The sequence below is a fragment of the Scleropages formosus genome, chromosome 23 (genome assembly GCF_900964775.1).
Source record: "Scleropages formosus chromosome 23, fSclFor1.1, whole genome shotgun sequence".
Classification (NCBI taxonomy): Eukaryota; Metazoa; Chordata; class Actinopteri; order Osteoglossiformes; family Osteoglossidae; genus Scleropages; species Scleropages formosus.
Window position 1 is genome coordinate 10,451,717 of NC_041828.1, and position 19,787 is coordinate 10,471,503.

The window sequence follows — 19,787 nt, forward strand, 5'->3', positions numbered from 1 at the left end:
AAGGCATCCGCGGGGACGGGCGTCCGCCGCAGCTGAGCCGATCGCCCTTCGTGCATGCATTCCTTCTAAATATTATTTCTCCCTCTGCTCTCTGTGGTGGGGCCTCCAGTCACACTCTTTGTCTCTTTTTCCCTGGATGTGGGAGATGAAATGCAGTTTGTTCGTAATGGATTATCGATTGGTCTGAGAACAGACAGGCCTGGAGGCCTCAGCCTCAGCCTCAGCCTGCTGCCACCGCTCTTCTCCCCGGCGCTGAATGTGCGGTTTTCACGCGCGGCTTCATACGTGGCGTCTCGCGCTCCGTCCGGCCGTTGGAGCTCGGGGGGCCTGGCTCCGCCAGCGCTTACTGCCGGCACTAAGGGTCTGCTCATCTTAACTGGGCGATTGCTGAGGTGCTCATGTGGAGCGTTCTGGTGGTATGTGGGTCAGACACACCGGATCTCTAATGCCCATATAGCTGGGACAGCTGGTAGCGAAGTGGTTAAAGCTGCTGCCTTGGACCCAAAGTAGTACCCTTGAGCAAGGTACTTACCCTAAATTGCTCCGGTAAAAAAAATCACCCAGCTGTGTAAATGGCTGAATAATTGTAAGCTTGTAGTAATCGTAACCTTAACATCGTAAGTCGCTTTGGAGAAAAGGGTCGGCTAAATGTAGAATGAATGGACCGGTTGGCGATGGAGGTATGTACACCAGGACCCTGTGGTGCATCGACTGAAAACAAAGAAAAAGCATTGAATGTGTTTGCTAACGGTCTTACCAGTTGTGAAAAGAAAGTAAACACCACGGTTTCCTGCCTTGAAGGGCGTGGGCCTGCTCTCCACAATAATTCCTCTTCTCCTTCGTGCGACGCTCAAGCGCAAGGGCTCTTTCGCACGAGCGCGTCAGTGAAAACCCGAGACGGCTCGCGGCGTGGAATTCGGTGCGCGGGACGCAGCGTTGATGGCAATAGGCTTTCTTACGGGAAAGGGTCATCATCAGCGCAGGACCTACAGCGTTCTTTCTAGCTGAAGCTAATCTCATTAAAGTCCAATTTAGGGAACATGTGACTGGTGCATGGGTGACATGTTTAACTCGCAGCGCTGGCCGCATCAGCAGGCTGGTCTTTGGTGCTCAAAACGTTTCGATCCGAAAAACAATAGAGGCCCTGCTGAGAAAATGGAAAGGAGGTTTTCTGTGATGTTTGACTGGGAAAGAAGTGGTGCAGAGGTGAGCTGAGAACACAAGGAAACTGCGGCGCCGCAAGGTTTTTCAAAGACTGGAAGAAGGAGCCTTGAGGAGCGCGAAGATCATTCCGTTCCCTCCAAAGCTTTCGCTCCTCCAGAAATGAGTCCCTGCAGTCCCCGCAAGTCACTGTAAACCCGTAGGTTTTTGCCGCACCGTGTTTCCGCCCTACGGGCTCCGGTTAATCGGCAGCGACGCTGGGCGATTTGTCTCGAGTGAGGAACTCGGTGCGGTCGAAGCTCCCCGGTATCAGAGCTGGGCTGGATCGTTCACTCGGCTTTATCTGATCCAGCAGGGAGCAGATTCCGCTTTTGGATTACGCCCCCATCCTCAAGCACTCCTAGGTCCAAGGCAGCACAAGCGATCGCAGTTTTGAGCATCACGGGTGGGTGGGGTGAGTCTCACACGGCGGTGGGGCGGTGGTCCGTGATGAGCGCCCCTATTCCCCCCAGGCGAAGCACATGGGGAGGAGGTCTGCCGGCGAAATGAGCACGTGCTTGTGGACCGCACCGCGGCGGTGAATGGACGCTCTGTACCAGAGTATGGCTGGCTGCCTGTAACCCAGCTCTGGAGTCACAACAGGAACCCTTCAACCGAGTTCTCAAACATCTCGCCTTCTCCGCCACTCTGCTGCGACACGAGGTGATGTAGTCCAGGACGCTGGTTTCACAAGTTGTTGATCTCAAGTTCTTTTATGCCTGCTCTCCGTCTCCTCTGCTCACAGTTTGCTGGAAACATTATTAGCTGGGAGGAGTGCTTTGGAAATGCTTCCGCTGGTAAAGATTTTTCATTATCCGCTGGAGTTTGAGCCCAATTATTTGATTGTGCTCTGAATCGCATCTTTGTTTCATATAGAAGAGTCATTGATAAGTTTCAAAATAATAGGAAGAGGAGATTACAGCTTTATCAGCTGGCCTGCTTAAAGGCCATATCTATTCATTCTTATTAGTTATTCATTTTGCTGATGTTAGTCTCCAACGTTATATTTATTCATTTAGCTGACACTTTTCTCCAAAGCAACTTGCAAGTATTTACCCATTTATACAGCTGGGTAATTTTTACTGGAGCAATTTAAGGTAAAAATACCTTGCTCAAGGGTACAACAGCCTGAAGTGGGAATCTTGTGACCTTTGAGTGCAAACATGGCAGCTCTTACCACTAACAGACACTGTTAAGTTTGTATGTTTGCCAGTAAGATGCTCACAATTATGTGCCTATTTAAACAGCAGGGTAATGTTTACTATATCTGTTGAGGGGGGGCGCGGTGGCGCAGTGGGTTGGACCGGGTCCTGCTCTTCCGTGGGTCTGTGGTTCGAGTCCCGCTTGGGGTGCTTTGCGGCGGACTGGCGTCCCGTCCTGGGTGTGTCCCCTCCCCCTCCGGCCTTACGCCCTGTGTTACCGGGTAGGCTCCGGTTCCCCGTGACCCCGTATGGGACAAGCGGTTCTGAAAGTGTGTGTGTGTGTGTGTGTGTATCTGTTGAGGGTAAGAACTTTAGTCAGTTGTACCACAGTGGGAGTAGGATTGAAACCTGGGTCATGTTTAACTAAGTGCCCCTAATTTATCCCTCACTGTCATTCATCCACCCATATATAATGCCAGTTTTTATTAGTGCTAGTGCCAGTGTTTTGCTTGAGACTAAACCAAAAATTTCATTTGAACCCAAGATCCTCCACATCCATGCGACAGACCAGCAGACAACGCGCACCTTCGGCTGTGAGTCCAGCATTCGGGATTCCTTCGGGTTTGTGGTAGAGCTGTCGTGTGTGGTGTGGAGTCACTCTTCTGATTTGGTGCTGAGAATTTAGAACACTCTCATCATCCTCATCATCATCATCAATAATAATAATAATAAAAATAAACCAATTCATTTTACAGTTTTACGGTCTTTATCTTTTTGGATGACGTTCTGCCTCTGTGTATTTATTTGAAAGCCAGCTTGCCCTTTATGGAATTGATTTTCCTTTGTTTTGTCATGGGTCTCGTATCAACTTTTTGACACTGCCCCTTTCTGTGAAATATGACAGGAGTGAGTGGATGACTGAGGATCCGCCAGTGTGTCGCTGAGCTTCTTTCCGCCGTAGGAGACTGGGCATGGAGGGGGGTTCACGCTCAGGATGTCATCGCACTCATGGTCTAGACACTGATAGAGAATGATGACTACTGCTGCCTATTGGTTTGCTGGAAAAGGAAATTGTGTATACGCATCCTATCATTTAGCCCTGCTTATTTGTACGTTAATATGCTGCGTAATTGATTAGTGTATTTAGTCTTAATCCTTCCTGGCACTGAGCAGCCCTGGGAACGCGGCAAAGCAATGGTGCGCTGTGAGTGTTTGCAGGCGCGATACGGTGCTTGAGTATGTGAGTCGAACTGAGGCTAAATCGAGAAAAAAAATCATTTTAAAGGTAAATTGGGAATTAGCGGACAGTTTGCATCCCAGTGTTACTTTGTAGCTTCATAGTTGACAATATCCCCATGTTGCCATACCAAATTTTGTGATAATATGTATTTATGATGATAGTAACAAAGCAATGCATCCAACACCCATTTTAATCGTTGTGTCCTGGGTAGGGGTTGCGATGGTCCGGAATCTATTCTTAAAAACAGGGCATAAGGCATTCATCGCAGGGCAATCGCACGCACGCACGCACACACAGGGCAATTCAGAGTCATTAATTCACCTGAAACACAACATGCAAACTTCGCACAGAATGAGCACTGATTCAAACCCACAAATTCTGAACTCGCAGCTCAGCGGCTGTGAGATGCCAGCGGTACCTGCTGAACCACCCGGTCACCTTGGTGTAATAATACATCTTTTTCCTTGGTTGGTTGAGGACGAGGCAGAATGAGCTGTGCATTGAAATTTCAAGCAGCAAAGTTTCTTTATTCCCGTTGCTTCTCTCTGCGGTTCTTAACGTTGAAATCAGATTGTCTCATGTTTAAAGCTCTTGTTTTCTCACCTTGGTGTCTAAAGTGAGCGCGGGATCCTGGATGAAGGATGTCAAAGACCTTCACAGTTGTGTGAATGAGACACGAAGCGTTTGGAATTTTGCACCGCGCATCCATAGCGGCCTCGCCGTGGCGGAGCTGTGTCGTGCTGATGTCAGTGTTTTGTCTCGCCATGCCTTGCATTTGTTGAATCAGCTGCCCGTATGAAGGCCTCTCGAATGTTTATGTATCTCAGATCCGCAAAGCCCAACACAAACAATCATCACCGTATTGCCTTTTCATAATTCAAAGATCACTCCACCGAGCGCTGCTCCCATTTTATGCTCTAAATTTGTGGTCACAGTCTGTAAAAAAGAGGGAGAGAGGCATTCATTTACCACGGTATGTGTAGGGTGCCTCACACGCATCTTCTCACGTAAAGAGAAGATGAATGAAAACTGAAGAGCTGACTCAGACACTGAAGTGGAATGCTGGGTCGGTGCCTGTTTCAAATCTTTCTCTTGTTTTTTTTTTTTTTCCTGCGCAGCTCCCAGAATGAACAAAGCCATGGGTGTGTGATGCTTGTGTCGGAAATCACACACATGTCAAACACCAAAGCGGAGTTAATGTGAAGGAAGAATCCAGGAGAAATCAATAATGACATTTGGGAAGAAGACATCAGCAGGCGGCGCATGACTGACAGGAAGCGGGACCTGGGCGTCGTGGTGTCGGACCTGACAGATCATTACAGATAGCGAGCAGCCCGGCGGTGGCCATGAACCCGGGCGAGGCTGAGACGGAGAAGCTGGAGGCCTCTGTGGACAAGAGCAAAATGAAAGGGGGCAGAGCTGACCAGGACAAGTCCCTTTGCTACGCGTGCAACATCTGCGGCAAGAGCTTCCCTTTCCAGAGCTCGCTGTCGCAGCACATGCGCAAGCACACCGGCGAGAGGCCCTACAAGTGTCCCTACTGCGAGCACCGTGCCTCCCAGAAGGGCAGCCTCAAGCTGCACATCCGTGGCCACAAGCTGGGCACTCTGAGCCACGGCTTCGAGGAAGCGGACGGTGAACTGGCGGAGGCCGGCGTGTCCGAAGGCCTGGGGGCATGCGCCAGCCCCACCGAGAGCACCTCCGCCTGTAACGGCGTGCTGCACGACGGCGCCAAGGACGATGACGGAGACAAGGTGCCCTCCAAGGGTGCCAAGAGGGACAGGGCTGCGCTGCGATGTGCCCTCTGCAAGAGGAAACTGGGCAGCCGAGAAGAGCTGGAACGGCACGCGCAGCTTCACAAGCCCTACCGCTGCCGGCTCTGCAGCTTTGTGGTCATGCGTGAGGACCAGCTGCTTTGCCACATCGAGAAGATGCACATCACCGTAGAGGCAGCCGTGCCGGAGGCGGTCGATGGAGAGGCTGGCCCGGACGGGCAGTCCGAGGGGCCCTTCCCCTGCAAGCTGTGCGACAAGGTCTTTGGCCAGGCCTGGCTCCTCAAGGCTCACACGAAGAAGCACCTGGCCTCCACGGAGCATTGCTGCCACGTGTGCGGTCGCCGTTTCCGTGAGGCCTGGTTCCTCAGGAGCCACATGAAGACCCACGGCTCCAAGGCCGGCGGCCGGGGAAAGGCCAAAGGCGACTCGGAACCGGCGGCCACCATAAACGACGTGGTGCAGGACGAGACGGCCATGGTCAATGGACTGTGCCTCTTTGAGATCTGCTCGCGGTGTGGGAACCTCTTCCATGATCAGGAGAGCCTGCAGGTACACGAGAGGGTCCACACTCACGCCCACAGGATAAACGGCAAGAGGCCTCACAGCCGCAGGAAATCCAGTGACGACTTGGACTCGTCGTCCGCCAAGAAGCTTTTCATGGAGGGCCTGAACCTAAGACCAGCTGCAGCCAAAGACAGTCCCATGGAGGAAACGCTGGGGAAGCGCATTCCGGAGCTTGACCCAGTTTGTAGCTACCAGGCCTGGCAGCTCACCACCAAGGGCCGAGTGGCCGAGGTCTCGGATGCCGGGAGATACCTGGGCTGGGATGAGGTGCTGGAAGATGCCGACGTGGCCTACGATGAAGAGAAAGGTGAGTACACCGTAGTGGGACCGGAGAGGTGCCGGCAAGAACCTGGGTGCCACAGCACCTCTGGCGGACAGAGGAGGCGAAGCAACGGAAACAACGCCCGGCATCAGCACCGCAGCAGTGGCGGGAGCAGTTGCCAGCCGAGCCCTTCCTGCGTCGGAGAGGTCAGCCCAGAGAGCATGAGCGACGCCGAGTACCGCCCACCGTCCCGCCAGAGCCGGCGGGCCTCCCAGAGCAAGAGCGCCGAGTGCTTCGAATGCGGCAGGGTGTTCCGCACCCACCACCAGATGGTGCTGCATTCGCGCATGCACCGCAAGGATGCCCGCTCGGGAGGGGAGAGCAGAGGCCAGGGGGAGCGCCTGGGCTCTGCCAGTGAGGCCGAGTCGGGATCTGCCAGCCGCCCCAGCACTCCCGGGTGCGAGGACTCGCCCCCCTTCGTTGTGGGAGAGGACACAGCTGGCGACGCCTCTCTAGGTAAGGAATTCATTGGTATTCATTAGCGACAGGGGAGTGATGACACAGTATCCCGTTTCCGTCCCATTTCCATAGCACCGGACTGCCCCGGACTGCTGACTTTGCTCATAAGCACAGAAACGGTCATGTTTAATGCCTTTGAATTGATGCTTTCTCCACGTGAAAACGGTCGTTGCAGATATTTAGAAATATATTCTTAGAGGACCTAAGTGAAATTTAAGGACGTGTTCCGAACTCATTTAAATATGTTCATTTAATGTTCACCGTTTAACCATTTATGTTTTCTTCAGCGGGTCGTTATGTAGCTATAAGAACCTTAGCAAATGTTTTGTCTAAAGCTGTGGTGACTCAGTATTCGGTAACATGTACAAATCTTGCCTGAGCTTGAAAGTGCAGCGTGTTTCACTTCGGATATGTGTCAAATTAATGAATCTTCCTCTCGTTCCACCCAGTTGCCAAATTGTCTTCTCTTCTTGTATGTCGACACGGTTGGCTGACAACCAAAGCGGTAGGCCTTGCAGCAACTGTTTGCTGCATTCCCCGTTAAAACTACCTACATTTGTAAGATCTGTCACACAGCTTAATTACCAAACCACAGATTATGACTTTTTGACATTTTAAATCAGAAGTTGCTGGGAAATGTTTTTTTTGTCACTTTTGGAGCTCGTGTGAGTTGAATTTTTTCAATAGTGGAAATTCATGACACCTTGTGGTCAAAAGTGGGACTGCATCGCGCTTCCCTCCCCGAAACACACTCACACACACGGAGGAACCATATGACACTGCATAGCCTGCATGTTGTGTTTTAAAAGACATTTATTTAGCTTTACATAAGTTATATTTTCCCCAGATATTATTAATGCATTTAAATGATCAAAGTATGCCTTCTTATTTTTACTACCAAAAGGCATAATATTATAGGATGCAAATAAAGGTATTAGAAAAGAAGTTGTTACAGTGGTTGTTTTATGTTCTTTGTACGCTGAACGGAACCGTTTTACGCAGACTGTTTAAGTTTCATTAGGTAATAATTCATTTATAAAGACTGAAAGTTGTGTACTTGAATGAGCTCATTACCAAAATGTACATTTTACAAGTTTTCTTCAGCTATAATTGTAAAGCTATTTCTGCACATCCTGCCACAGGAAACTACACTCAGTATATATTGTCGCCCCCCCCCCCCCAACCCCCCCCCAAACGAATGTCTCTGTAAAAATCCACTTACCTTTTTTGGTCAGACTTCCTCTCCGAGACACAGCTTCGAACTGTAGAGTAGCAGGACTGGAATTCCATATGGGTTGGAGATGGGTACCATGGTAACGGAGGTGATTTAAAGGGGCTTCATGTGGTAACATGGCTTTTCCCTAAATCTCTGACATGTAGCCTGACTGATTCATAGGAGAACACACACACACACACACACACACACACACACACACACACACAAAGAGGGTTGCCTCTGAACCACTTTACCCCTTTGACAGCAGTGGGCTCATGTCCTGCTCCTGTGGATACACTCCGCCCCTTCCTGGGTCATGTGACCGGCCGCTCTTCAGGGCCTTAGCGATACGTATCTTGTCCACATGTTCCCCCAGAAAACACACCTCAGGGCAGTTTGGCTGCTCTGCTTCCCCTTCCTCCCCCACATACAGCAGCTGTAGTGAGGAAAGACTCTTTGTGACCAAGGTGTACCTCGGTAAACACACCCTCACCTTGGGCTTGCTCTTGGGGGGTGTCTGCTGTGCCCTGCTTTCTCAGAGGACAGAAGATAAACTCATGAATCTGCTTGTGCCACACATGGTGTCTTGGTTCCCACCCCAGTGAACATTACACTGTGTCCCATGAGCTTCATTCAGTGGTGCTGATCTCTTCAACTATATTCCATCAGCAGCCAGCAGGTGGCACAGTGGTTGGAGCACTCACCTTATAGTTACTCATTTAGCTGGTGCTTTGCTCCAGAGTGACTTACAGTGTTAAGGTACTTTACAGTTATTTACCCATTTCGACAGCTGTTTAATCTTACTGGAGCAATTTGGGGTAAGTTCGTTGCTCGAAAGTACTACAGCCGAAGGTGAGACTCAAACCTGCGACCTCTGAGTTCAAAGGCAGCAGCTGTAACCGGTACACTGTCAGCTGTCCCTCCAATCAGAGCACCTGAGTTTGAATCCCACCTCTGATGCAGTACCCTTTATCAAGGCATCCTCCCAGGGCTGATGCAGTAAAAATTACCCTGGCGTGTAAATCACTGCGGGTAGTGTAGAGCACAAGCCTACCGGTGTAAGTCAGATTAATGAGTAAACTGAATGAATTCCACGGTGAGGTCAGCTTGCCTGTTGATGTTTCCAGCACTTTCCTCACATCACTTTGCAGTGGTGTAAACAAGTGTCCCTGATAAACACACACGAGAGTGAGGCCCACCGCGTGCTTCTCGTTCTCACGTTCTTCTGGACTGTTGGGTAGGGTGTTGTTGTCAAATATTGAGTCCACGATTTGTCATCGCGCTCTTTTATACAGCTGCACACATCCGCTCACATGTATTTATTTAGTGGACTCTTTTCTCCGAAACGACAACGCTGTTAACATCCTGACGTCGATTTGCCCATTTAGTCTGCTGTTGACTCAAGTAATGCAGGGTAACTTCCTTGATCAGGACTACTACAGCAGGAGGTGGGACTCAAGTCCAAGGATGGCAGTTGTAACCACTACGCCACCTGCTGGTATTTGCCAAAGTGCTCATTCTTCACAATTTTGTCATATTTAACTACAAGATCCCTCACCTTCCAGTTAATTCAGTACATATTGCTTTCAAAACCCATTTGAAATGTTGTGTTTTAAAAAAAAAAAACATCACTAGGTCTGGATCAAACTGAAATCACTAGAATCATGAGAAAATTTCCTAACGCTAGTTGTTTTTGAAAATGGCATTATACAGCAGCGCCACCTAGTGGCGGAACCTGGTCGTTGCGATAATTTTTTTGCTTTCCCTCCTGGATTTATTTCGCTGAGTGCATTTTATGAAACAAGATCCTTTCTAACGTTCTCACTTGGGAAATGTAAATCTGGGGCTGGGGGTTTGAGATACTCAATACCCTCTGAACATCTGTCTGTGAAATAATTCTGGCAGTGTAGTTACTGGCAGGACGACAGCTGTAAGGTAACGAGAACAGTTAACAAAACTGATTTTTCCCTTAAAAGAAGTGTACTTAGACGATCAACTTCTGTGCAGGTGTAACTGTGTAGTGATAAAACAAGTTTTTTTTTATTAATGCAGCACACCGTTCAGGGGAGCATGTTAAAGTGTCTTTTTGTGTGTGTCCTCCCCAGATAAAAAGCCATACATCTGCAACCGCTGCAATGTTGTGACGACAGACCTCTCCTCCTGGCTCTCGCATGTGAAGCTCTACCATAAAGAGCAGGGCGGCGAGCCTTCGTCCTCGAGACCGAACCAAATTGAACCCAAGTCCACAGAGGGCGAAGGTGCGGGCTCTCTGCCTGCGGGAGCAGGAGAGGGCACGGAGTTCCCCAAGCTGAAAAAGGCTCTCCTGCAGGAGCCCCCGGTGCCGTCGTCCCCCAGAGGGGGGGCTGCTGGGAGCGCAGCCGAAATGCAGAATGGGACCAGAACTCGGGGCAAGGTGGACTCGGTCCCGCTCAACCTGACTCTGCAGGCTGGGAGCCAAACGGCCGGGGTCGGATCCCGCCTGCAAGGCTCCATGGTGACGCACCAGTGCACCAGCTGCCCCTTTGTCACCCGCTACCCCGAGGTGCTCTGGATCCACCAGCGTGTCTATCACAAAGCCAACGGTGGCACCCCGGCGGCCCGGTGGACCCCTAAGAGGCGTACGGGACCCCCGCCTGCACTGGATGGACAGGAATGCCCGCCGCTTCCCCCCACATGGGTTCCTCGCACCCGCCCCCCAGTCCCCGGCAGTTCCAGAAAGAGCAGGAGTGTAGAGTCCAGCAGCAGCTCGTCCAACAGGGACTCCAGCTCAGTGTCCAGAGCGCCGCCCTCTAAGTCACCCTTGCATCCTGCTAAAAAACACAAAGCCAGCAAGCACAGCGCGGAGGAGGGGATGCAATCGAGACCCCGGCTGGAGCCGCACCCAACAGCAGACTCGGCGGCTGCACCGGAGAAGAGCGCTGCGGGATGCCCTCGGAGAACCGGCAGCCCCAAAGGCAGCAGCCAGCTGGAGAGGTTCTCGCTGCCCCGGGAGGGCTTGGGCTTCATGCTCTCCAGCAAGCATGCCCTGTCTGAGAACGCCAGGGGCGCGACCCTCTCCTCCCACCCTCTCCCAGGCAGGACCCACAACCAGCAGGAGACTCACGGTCCACGGCATGGCGCGGACCCACGGGCCGCCCCCGGCTCGGGCGCTGCCTGGTCACGGAGCTCCGCCCTGCTTGACGCACCGCCCTTTCTGACCCAGGTGACGAAGGAGCCGTCCACGGACATAGCGGAGCCTCCTGGGGGCATCTTTGGCTTCCTGAAGAGCTGCAACTCCCATGGCCTGACGAACCTGTACCAGCGCTGGGGGGGCCTCACCGGTAGTGCGCTGGACCACACAGGTAGGCTATGTGATCCCCCGCCCCCGCCACCCCATCAGACCCATCCACATTCACAGTGTCATTTACATTCATCCCTCGTGTTACAAATTCAAATGACAATTTCAAAGATACAATGGTTTTTTTCCTTCCCCACATAATTTCTCTTTACTTGCATTTTCTTCAATTATCCATTTGCAAAGATTTCTCTCTGTTACCTGCATTACGACATCCAGACCGCCTGTCTCAAGCTGACCGCAGCGCGGTTCACAGGGCACCGAAAGGTCATCCTTCCCCTGGAGTTTTCCGGAAGGCCAACAGGCAGCAAATGCCGCCCCCTGCTGGTAGAGTGGGGTGGTGATGGGGCAGAGGAGAAGCGGACGTGCGTTTCTCGCTGGTGCCCTCGATGCGACATGCTTTTACGTCTGTCGCCAGAATAAAACGTCTCCAGACCCAGGAGGCTCCCGTCAGGCTGTCGCCGTGACCCGGCGTTGACCGGAGTTCCCTCCTGCCGCTCCGCGATCCTGCGCTTCCTGTAACTCCGTTAGGGTTCCCTCCGTGACATGTGCTAAATGAGTGGCAAACGCTGGGGTCCGTCCCTTGGCCTCCCGCGTCAAGAAACGCGGGCCAGGTGACACCCGTGAATAACTATGGGCATGTAGAACTGCCGCTTCGGGCTCCCGTCCTGTATGTGGGTTACATTTACGCTTTTTTCCAAAGCAATTTCCAATATTAAGATGCTTACAATTATTTACCCACTTATACAGATGTATAATTTTACTGGAGCAATTTTAGGGTAAGTACCTTGCTCAAGGGTACTACAGCTAGAGGTGAGGTTTAAACCTGCGACGGTTGAGTCCAAAGGCCCCAGCTCTAACCGCTGCGCTACCGGCCGTCCCTGGCTGTGCGCTTAACTCCGCCTGCATTGAGTTTGTGCCCTCCAAAGTCATGTCTCGTAGACAATCTGAATTGCCCCTTGTGTGTGTGCGTGTTACGTTGCTGCGCTGTACAGATGGCTGAGGGACCGCAGGCAGTCTAGTGCGGTGTACATACTGTACGTAGCACTGCTAGCGCTCTTGATAGCGGCGGGAGCCACGTTCGCGTCAACGATGGCTGCGTGTCGCCGTGGAGGGGAGCATCTGCGAAGGGAGCGCAGTACATGTAAATGAGCTCGGAGCGCCGGGGTGCAGTGCGCGCCCGTCACCGCCAGCGTGGGCTGTTGAAGCGCTGCGCGGGAGCAGCATATGCGCGCGGAGAGGCCCGAACGTCGAGCGCGCGCGCGAGGCCGACGGAGGCGCCGGGCGACGTCTTCATCTCCGCGCGCCTCCGCGACGGCGCCTCGGCCCCTGCCGCCGACGGGCTTCCCTCGGCCCCGCTGAAGGGTCGCAGCTGCTCGGGAAGCGGCCCGGCGATACGAATATGTAACGCGCCAGCCGGAGCGCGAGGCGCGCGTCCGAATTAAGGCACCAGCTGCTTCGGAAAAAAGCGCAATTACGAAATCCATATTTCATGCCTTCGTGAAAGGCTTCTTTCCCGAGGTCAAGTAAGAAAATTTGAAACAAGCAGCCTCGCCACGCTTCGCCCCACTGTAAGGAGGAGCCGCGCTCCGAGACAGATGAGGTTTCTGTCAGATGTCGGGGGAGATATCGTCACGCTCCTTTTTAGCCCTTTGAGTCACATACAATAAAGTGACCTTTCGAAAATGGCTTTTTTCGGTCCTGTTTTCCCCCTTTCATTAGTGCCTTTCCATGAATGCTAATGGGTCTGGGAATATGTATGGCAAGGCCAGCGGAAGGGCGCAGCGCCACCGTCCTGCCGGTGACACGCTCAGTCACGGCTGTCTGTGCCCATGGCGGGGTCACGGTGCCAGTGGCAGGCAGGTAGGCGGGGGGTTTGTTGGGTTTGTTGGATTTGTTGGGGTTGGGGGGGGGTGGCGACGGCGGTGATGGGGTTCCTTTCCCTCTGCAGTCACCGGAGAGGCCCCCCTGGGTGGTAGCTGGGTACCAAGGGAGCGGCGCCGGTTCGATCCCCATTACCTACACGCCGCGTCTCCTGCCGTACGCGCGTCACTTTGATTCGGCGTGATGCCGGCGGCCGACAGAGCCGGGGTGACGGCTGGGAAAAGCGCATCCAGCTGCTCCGGCGACGGAGGGGGGGTGGGGGACTCGGGCCGGGTCGGGGAGGGTGGTGGCGGGGGGGTGCGCACACCTGACATGTGACATTGCTGCGGCGGAGCGGGCACATCACAGGGCCGTGCTTTTAATTCACTGTAATTTATGCGCCTGCGTGCGTCGGAGCTGTCAGCCCCTACCGTGATGCAGTCTGACAGTTGTCATCCAGGCCCTGAAGGTAGCCTCCCATAATGACACATTAGACATACTAATGGGCTTTCCTTCGCTCCATTTTTTTTCCACCCAGATGTGTTTTCTTCTTTATCTTTAACTTGTTTATCCCCCGCCCCTCCCGCCCCGCTCTGTCGACCGCAGGGATACTGAGGTCGCTGGTCCGCCAAGGGGACTACCCCTGCCAGGAGTGCGGCAAGAGCTTCGGCCAGCCCAGCCACCTCCGCACCCACATGAGGTCCCACACAGGTAGGGTAGAGAGACGTGCGTGTACGCCGTGCAAGGGGAACGACGAGGAAAAAATATCTGTAGAAAAATATATTTATTATGCACGCACGCACACACACGCACACACAAACGCACGCGCGCGCGCATATCCGGTGGGTCGCAGTGGTCCAGAGCCTATCCTGAAGGCACAGGGTGCGAGTTTTATATGCATATTATACACATATTTTTGCACATACATAAAATAGGCAGTGTGTCTTTGTCTCTGTGTGTATTTTTTGTCCTTGGATGACAGTTGTTTTTTTTTTTTTTTTTTTTTCCCCCCTGAACAAACATCATCATATTTGCGTGTGATACTGACCTGTGAAAAATTGTATACATTATTAATCAGATGTCAGTCTGGGAGATGTAATTGTGCATACTGATGAGGAGGGCGGCCACCAGCACCGCAAGCATCAGATGTCCATTTCGACATAATTATCGCACCGTTTGCACGCGGGCGAGAAGCAAAAGACGGCAGCGAAAAGAAATCCTCGTGTCCCTTTGCCGTTGCGAGGCTCCCGTCGGCCGCTCCCTGTCGACATCCGAGGGATTAATCCCGCAAAGGCCGCTGGTCCGGCGGAACGGGCGCTACACGCACTCTCTCCGTCACGACGGCTCACCCTTATTGCGGGAGACAGAGCGATAAGTAACTTCTTTATTCAACGTGTGAATGTTGAATGCGGAAGCTGCCGTGATGTGAAGAGACAGGACCAAATGGTATGTAACGCAAGGACAGAGCCCCCCCTCCCCTCCCGCCACCACTGCACACATAGTTATAATTAATGTTGTCAGTGATTGCTTTCTTCAGCATAAATGTCCAAATTAAAAAAGGCCATGGGCCCCGGGCCTCCATTAGCATACACTCTAACTGTACGTGTCATATTCAATTGGTGGTTTCAGTCCGCAAGCTGCTCCTTCCCTTTTTTTCCAAGCGGTGACGGTAATCTGTAATGGTCTCAGATAATGCTCTCCAACTGGAAGTGGTAGGTCTTAACAAGCCCCCCTGTCCCCGTCCCCGTCCCCTGTTCCCACCGTGCTATTTGAGTCTAATGGACTCGAAGGTACTGGAGTTCACGCCAGTTACACGGAAGGCCCCGATCGAGTCCTTTGCGTCCTTCACGGTTCCTACGTTAGAATTTGCTGGAGTTCTAACCCTCGACACATTTTCTACATTCTTATTTATCAGTGTGTGGGGAATTTAGATGAAGAACGCTGTCTTACGGGTGTCCTGGTGGCTCAGCGGGTAGTGCTGGTGCCTCACAGCTCCTAGTCTTTGGGTTTGGTCTCTGGGTTTGAATCCAGCTCAGTCTGGGTGGCATTTGCCTGTCCTCCCTGTGTTTTCGTGGCTTTCCTCTGGGGGCTCTGGTTTCCTCCCGCAGTCAAAGGCATGTGTTTCAGGTGAGCTGGTGACTCCAAAGTGCCTTTAATGTATGACTGTGAGTGAATGAGAGAGTGTGATTCTCCCACAGTGGACTGGCATCTTATCCAGAGTCCTGTCTCATGCCCTGTGCCTCCAGGATAGGCTCTAGACCACGCAACCCTGCACTAGGCACGCAGGAATTACTAACGGACGAAGGAATGGATGGAATGCTGTCTGCTCACGAATCCAAAAACTGCCCCGTTACCTCCCCAGTCGTCGCTTTCCCCCGAAAACGACTGATTCGGACGAGCGTAAGGTCGTTGGGGCCGAGAGCTGAGACTGAGCAAAAGTGCAACTTGTGTTTTAATGGCAGGGGAATGATAGAAAAAAAACGTTTTTATTCCACATTACTAATGAAATTGGCGCAAAGTTATATTTCAGACACCACGGTGGTATGTAAGGCCTAAAATACCCGCGGTTTTGTTTAATGTCGTTATTTTTCCGTTTGTGCTTTGAGAAAACGGCTCGTGTTTTATTTTTAAGTTTCCTCAGTCTTCAAGGGTCGCTGCCTTAATGGCTGTAATTACAGCGCAGACGTTCCTCCCCGCAGCTCACACGTGTGTCATTGTTCGCTTCTTTCCTTTACGCCGCGAGTTTTCCGGAAACCGTGCTGGCGAGCTGTCCGAAGTGGCCAGTAAGACTGGGGGACGGGGATATCTCTTGGGGGGGGGGGGGGTGTTTCACACCGTCCTTTGGATTCATAGTCCCTACTATGTCCACTGCACGCTTCTGAACTCATCTCTTCCCTGGGATCTCGCTCAGAGAGGAACCCACTCTAAAAACGTTCGAGTCGTCTGTCATCCCTCATCCCTTCTTTGAAACAGAAGGGAAAATTATCGCTCTAGTTATTATGTACCTGAAGTCTTTGTCCAAGAAGCCTTTTGCCGTCACATATTTAAGCAGCAGGGTATTCAACTGTGTTAATTCAGGGTAAGGTCCTTGATTTAGGGAACCGCAGCAGGAGCGCTGAGATTCGAACCCAGGGCTTTCACGCTGGGATTCGAACCCAGGGCTTTCACGCTGGGATTCGAACCCAAGTTTTTTCCGAGTACATAAACACGTTGAAACACTCAGACATGCATACTGATGATGGACCGGCTTATTTGATTGGACCTTTATGTTCACTGGGCGCTGCAAATGATGGATTGGGAAACAGGAGAAAGGCCAAATTAAGCGTATCGACGGGGCTGTTCCTTGGCGACAATAACCTTTCGATTAGTGCAACGCGTTCTTGCTTTGCGAAGCTCTGCTTTTTCCGCAGGAAGTTGGAGAGGGGAAGTCTTGGTCGATGACAAACTGCAGGCGAGCCGCCTGCTCCGGGATCCCCCGTGAAATTAACGTGATTAATTAATTGGGTCTTTTGAACTTTTATTTTCCCAGTGATAGATGATGATGCAATTATTTTCAGGCTGCTTCCTGACAGTTAGTGACTTGTCAGTAATTAATTTATTTCTCAAAACAATAATTAGGTGCAATTAGCCGGCAGTCTCATTTGTTTTGTTCAGGTGCGTGATGGATTTCCAGGCGCTGCTTAATCAAAAGCAGTCAGCGCTCCTGATGACAAAATAGAGTGTAGGATGGGGGCTTTGCGACGTCTCCCTGCTTCCTTAACCACGTTTGGTTCCTCACAGTGGCTCGGAGAAAAGGTACCTGTCTGGGAGAAAAATAAACATCTGAACAGGTGATCACGGGGGTTTTAGAAGTTATGAGGAGAAGATTTTCGAAGTACGGACAGGAAGCCATAGCACGCGTGTGTTGCGTCGCTCCGTTTGTTCCGATTTGCAAACGCGTCAGGCGGAATGACTGATGGACCGACGGGCAGGAAACGAAGGTCGCGCCACCTTGTTTCCGTCACCGGGAGGACGTGTCCCGTTCGCAGTTTGGTTTGTCCAAGCAGCTGAGAGCGTGAAAGCCTGGCCTTGACCCTCCCCAGGGCAGAGCAGCTCGCTGTCCCCATATGGTCCGTCGGCATCCTGTCCGTCACGGTCGCGGCCCCTCCCTCGCACCCCCGGTTCCTGACTCCCTCCCTCCCGCACCGCTCCTGAAAAAAAAAGAACCGTAAAACATGACACTCCAGCATGTGGAGCGTGTGCCGTCTGACCTCCGTGTGTTCTCGTGTGTCCTGCGCCCTGTAGGAGAACGGCCGTTCCGGTGCCAGCACTGCCCGTACAGCTCCTCCCAGAAGGGCAACCTGAAGACTCACGTCCAGTGCGTGCACCGCCTGGCTTTTGAAGGGGGGCTTCAGCAGGGCAGGCCCCGCCCGCCCGGCCAGCCTGCGGAACACGCCCTGGAGGACCCGATCCAGGATCGCTCGGTGCCCGAGACCACCGTGCTGGACTGAGAGATGGCCCCCCGCCTCTGCGCCGAAGCCTCCGGGAACGGGACGGGGGACGCCAGTCTGGCTCCTTCCTCTGAGCCCAGAAAAATTACACACTGCACTGTTACTGGGTCATACAGTCTAGCGATATTGGGCAACCGACTGTTTACTGCACTCCTCCCCACGTTCGTCCCCTTTCTCTCACGGCAATCTGACCTGAGACGCGCCGTAAGGGTACGAGGCCGGTGGCAGTCGTCCGGAAAGCCGAGGCCCCTCCGCCGCGCCCTCAGGGGCGGTACCAAGTCCGGACGCCATCGGACCACGCGGGGCGCGGAGAAGCAAAGACCGTTCGATCCCTTTTTGCGTTGTGTCTTGGTTCCTTAAAACCGCTTTGCTCAGGCGGCTTTCTGGATGTTGAAGCGCAGCGGCTGAAGCGGTGCGGTCGGGCGTCAGACGCAGCGTACGCGAAAGACGTGACGTCTCCTTACTCAGGACTCGGACAGGGCCGAATTCCAAAGGCAGAGCGCTGCGGTACCAGCGGTACCGGCGAGATACTATTGCGGAGCGGAAGCGGAAGAGTGCGGTTGTTTTGCTGGCAGCTGCACTTGTTCAAGTTGGGGAGGACAGTAACACTTACCATGCTATACTTGAATGAGTTTGTGTCTCTACCTGGCAACCTCACCTCTACTGATACCGTTGTGTTTTCTTTCTCCCTCCTGTTCCGAATCTACTGGAGTGTAACGATATGTTTTTTGGTAAATGTAGCTTTCACCCAGACCCCCCCCAGGACTGAAAGCCATTGTGAATATGCAATGATCTGGCCTCTCCAGGGATATTTATTGGGCTGTGAACCTGGACCTGATGCTGTTGGCTGATATCGCGTCCCAGCTTTTTAAGGTATTGCACTGTAGACAAAAATGCTGCCTGGTAGCAAGAGGAATTGATTTTTATAACACCAATGCAAGAATTTTATAAACTCAGCTATGTTTTCTAAAAAAAAAAAAAAAAAAATACGAAACTAGAATTTTAAGAATATAAGTCGTTGTTAGATTGTACATGTACAATACTGGCAGAATCATTCCTTCTTGGAATGATTGTTATGTGCATATATGTATGATGGAATACATATGTGTCTTTCTGATGGATGTAATGTACTGTACTTGAAACAGCTTTGTATTGCCTACCAGTGTAGTATGAGCTGATACAGCAGTTTTACTAATGTTACTGTACAGATGTTACCTTAATTGTGACTGTAACTCTTCTGTATGACGTACCACATACATGTGACTTTTAAGCATGTGAAGAGAAGGGCTCTCCTCCTTCTCTCTAATCAAACCCTTTACAGCATCACACACCAAATGAAGTTCTTGGTAGACTACGGTGCACTTAGTGCTTTGACTTGCTTATTATTTATTGTTTCTTTCTTTTTTGTTTGGGGGGGAGGGGTGCTTTAATCTGTTGCAGTGAAAAAAAAAGTTCAGATGTGTAAGAATATTTTATTGCTCATCTTTTATTTTTCCCCCTTAATTTTCTTAAAATTTTGTTTGATTGCCATTGGAGTTGAACGTGTGATTTTAAATGTTGTCTTCTTGTAGAACCAGCCATAAAGAAAGTATACATCCATAGGTAGAAGTTTACGGAATTTGCAAGTGAAGTTACTGCAATGTGGAATTCAGAATTTCAATAAGGTTGACTTTTTTAGTACATTACTATTAGCCGGTCCTTCATATGTTTTTTTTCTTCAAGATAAAAATAAAAAAGAAGAAAAACAAGGTAGTAACAAATATGAAAACTGCTTTTATTTGGTTTTGGCAGCGGTGTTTCCCACTTAATCAGCCTGCTGGTGGATCAATGGAAACAAAAAAAAGAAAAAAAAAAAAACGTAACAATGTTAGGTTTTGGCAATTTATACATAAAATTAAACAGACTTTTTTGCTTTGAACCAAGGGTTTTTTTTTTTTAAATGAAAAGTTATGTTTAAGTTTATATTGATAATTAGAGAATTTTTCAGAGAAGTGATACATAATTTTGTGATTTCTTTGTGAATAATTTAGTGTTATTAAATAGACTATAAGAAGACAATTTAGAAAATGAGAATTAGCTGCTACCTGGCTACTACCATAGTAACCGCTTAGCTACTAGTTGAGTTTCCAGAGGAACCACTGATGAGGTTCCAGCTTTTAATACAGTTGTGGTTTTGGTTCAG

At 51.2% G+C, this 19,787-nt stretch overlaps 1 protein-coding gene across 4 annotated transcripts in view; it reads left to right on the top strand.

The window, feature by feature from the left end:
* znf516 (zinc finger protein 516) overlaps positions 1-18,555 on the top strand; it is a 43,091-nt gene extending 24,536 nt beyond the window's left edge. For 3 of the 4 annotated variants that reach the window (XM_018750286.2, XM_018750287.2, XM_029248186.1), the window contains exons 2-5: positions 4,701-6,699; positions 10,024-11,259; positions 13,722-13,826; positions 17,400-18,555. In XM_018750286.2, the coding sequence (XP_018605802.2) occupies positions 4,929-6,699; positions 10,024-11,259; positions 13,722-13,826; positions 17,400-17,605 (3,318 nt within the window). In that variant the 5' untranslated portion in view covers positions 4,701-4,928 and the 3' untranslated portion in view covers positions 17,606-18,555. The remainder of the gene's footprint in view (positions 1-4,700; positions 6,700-10,023; positions 11,260-13,721; positions 13,827-17,399) is intronic. The other variant, XM_029248187.1, reaches the window with a different exon arrangement.
* Positions 18,556-19,787: the final 1,232 nt, after the last annotated feature.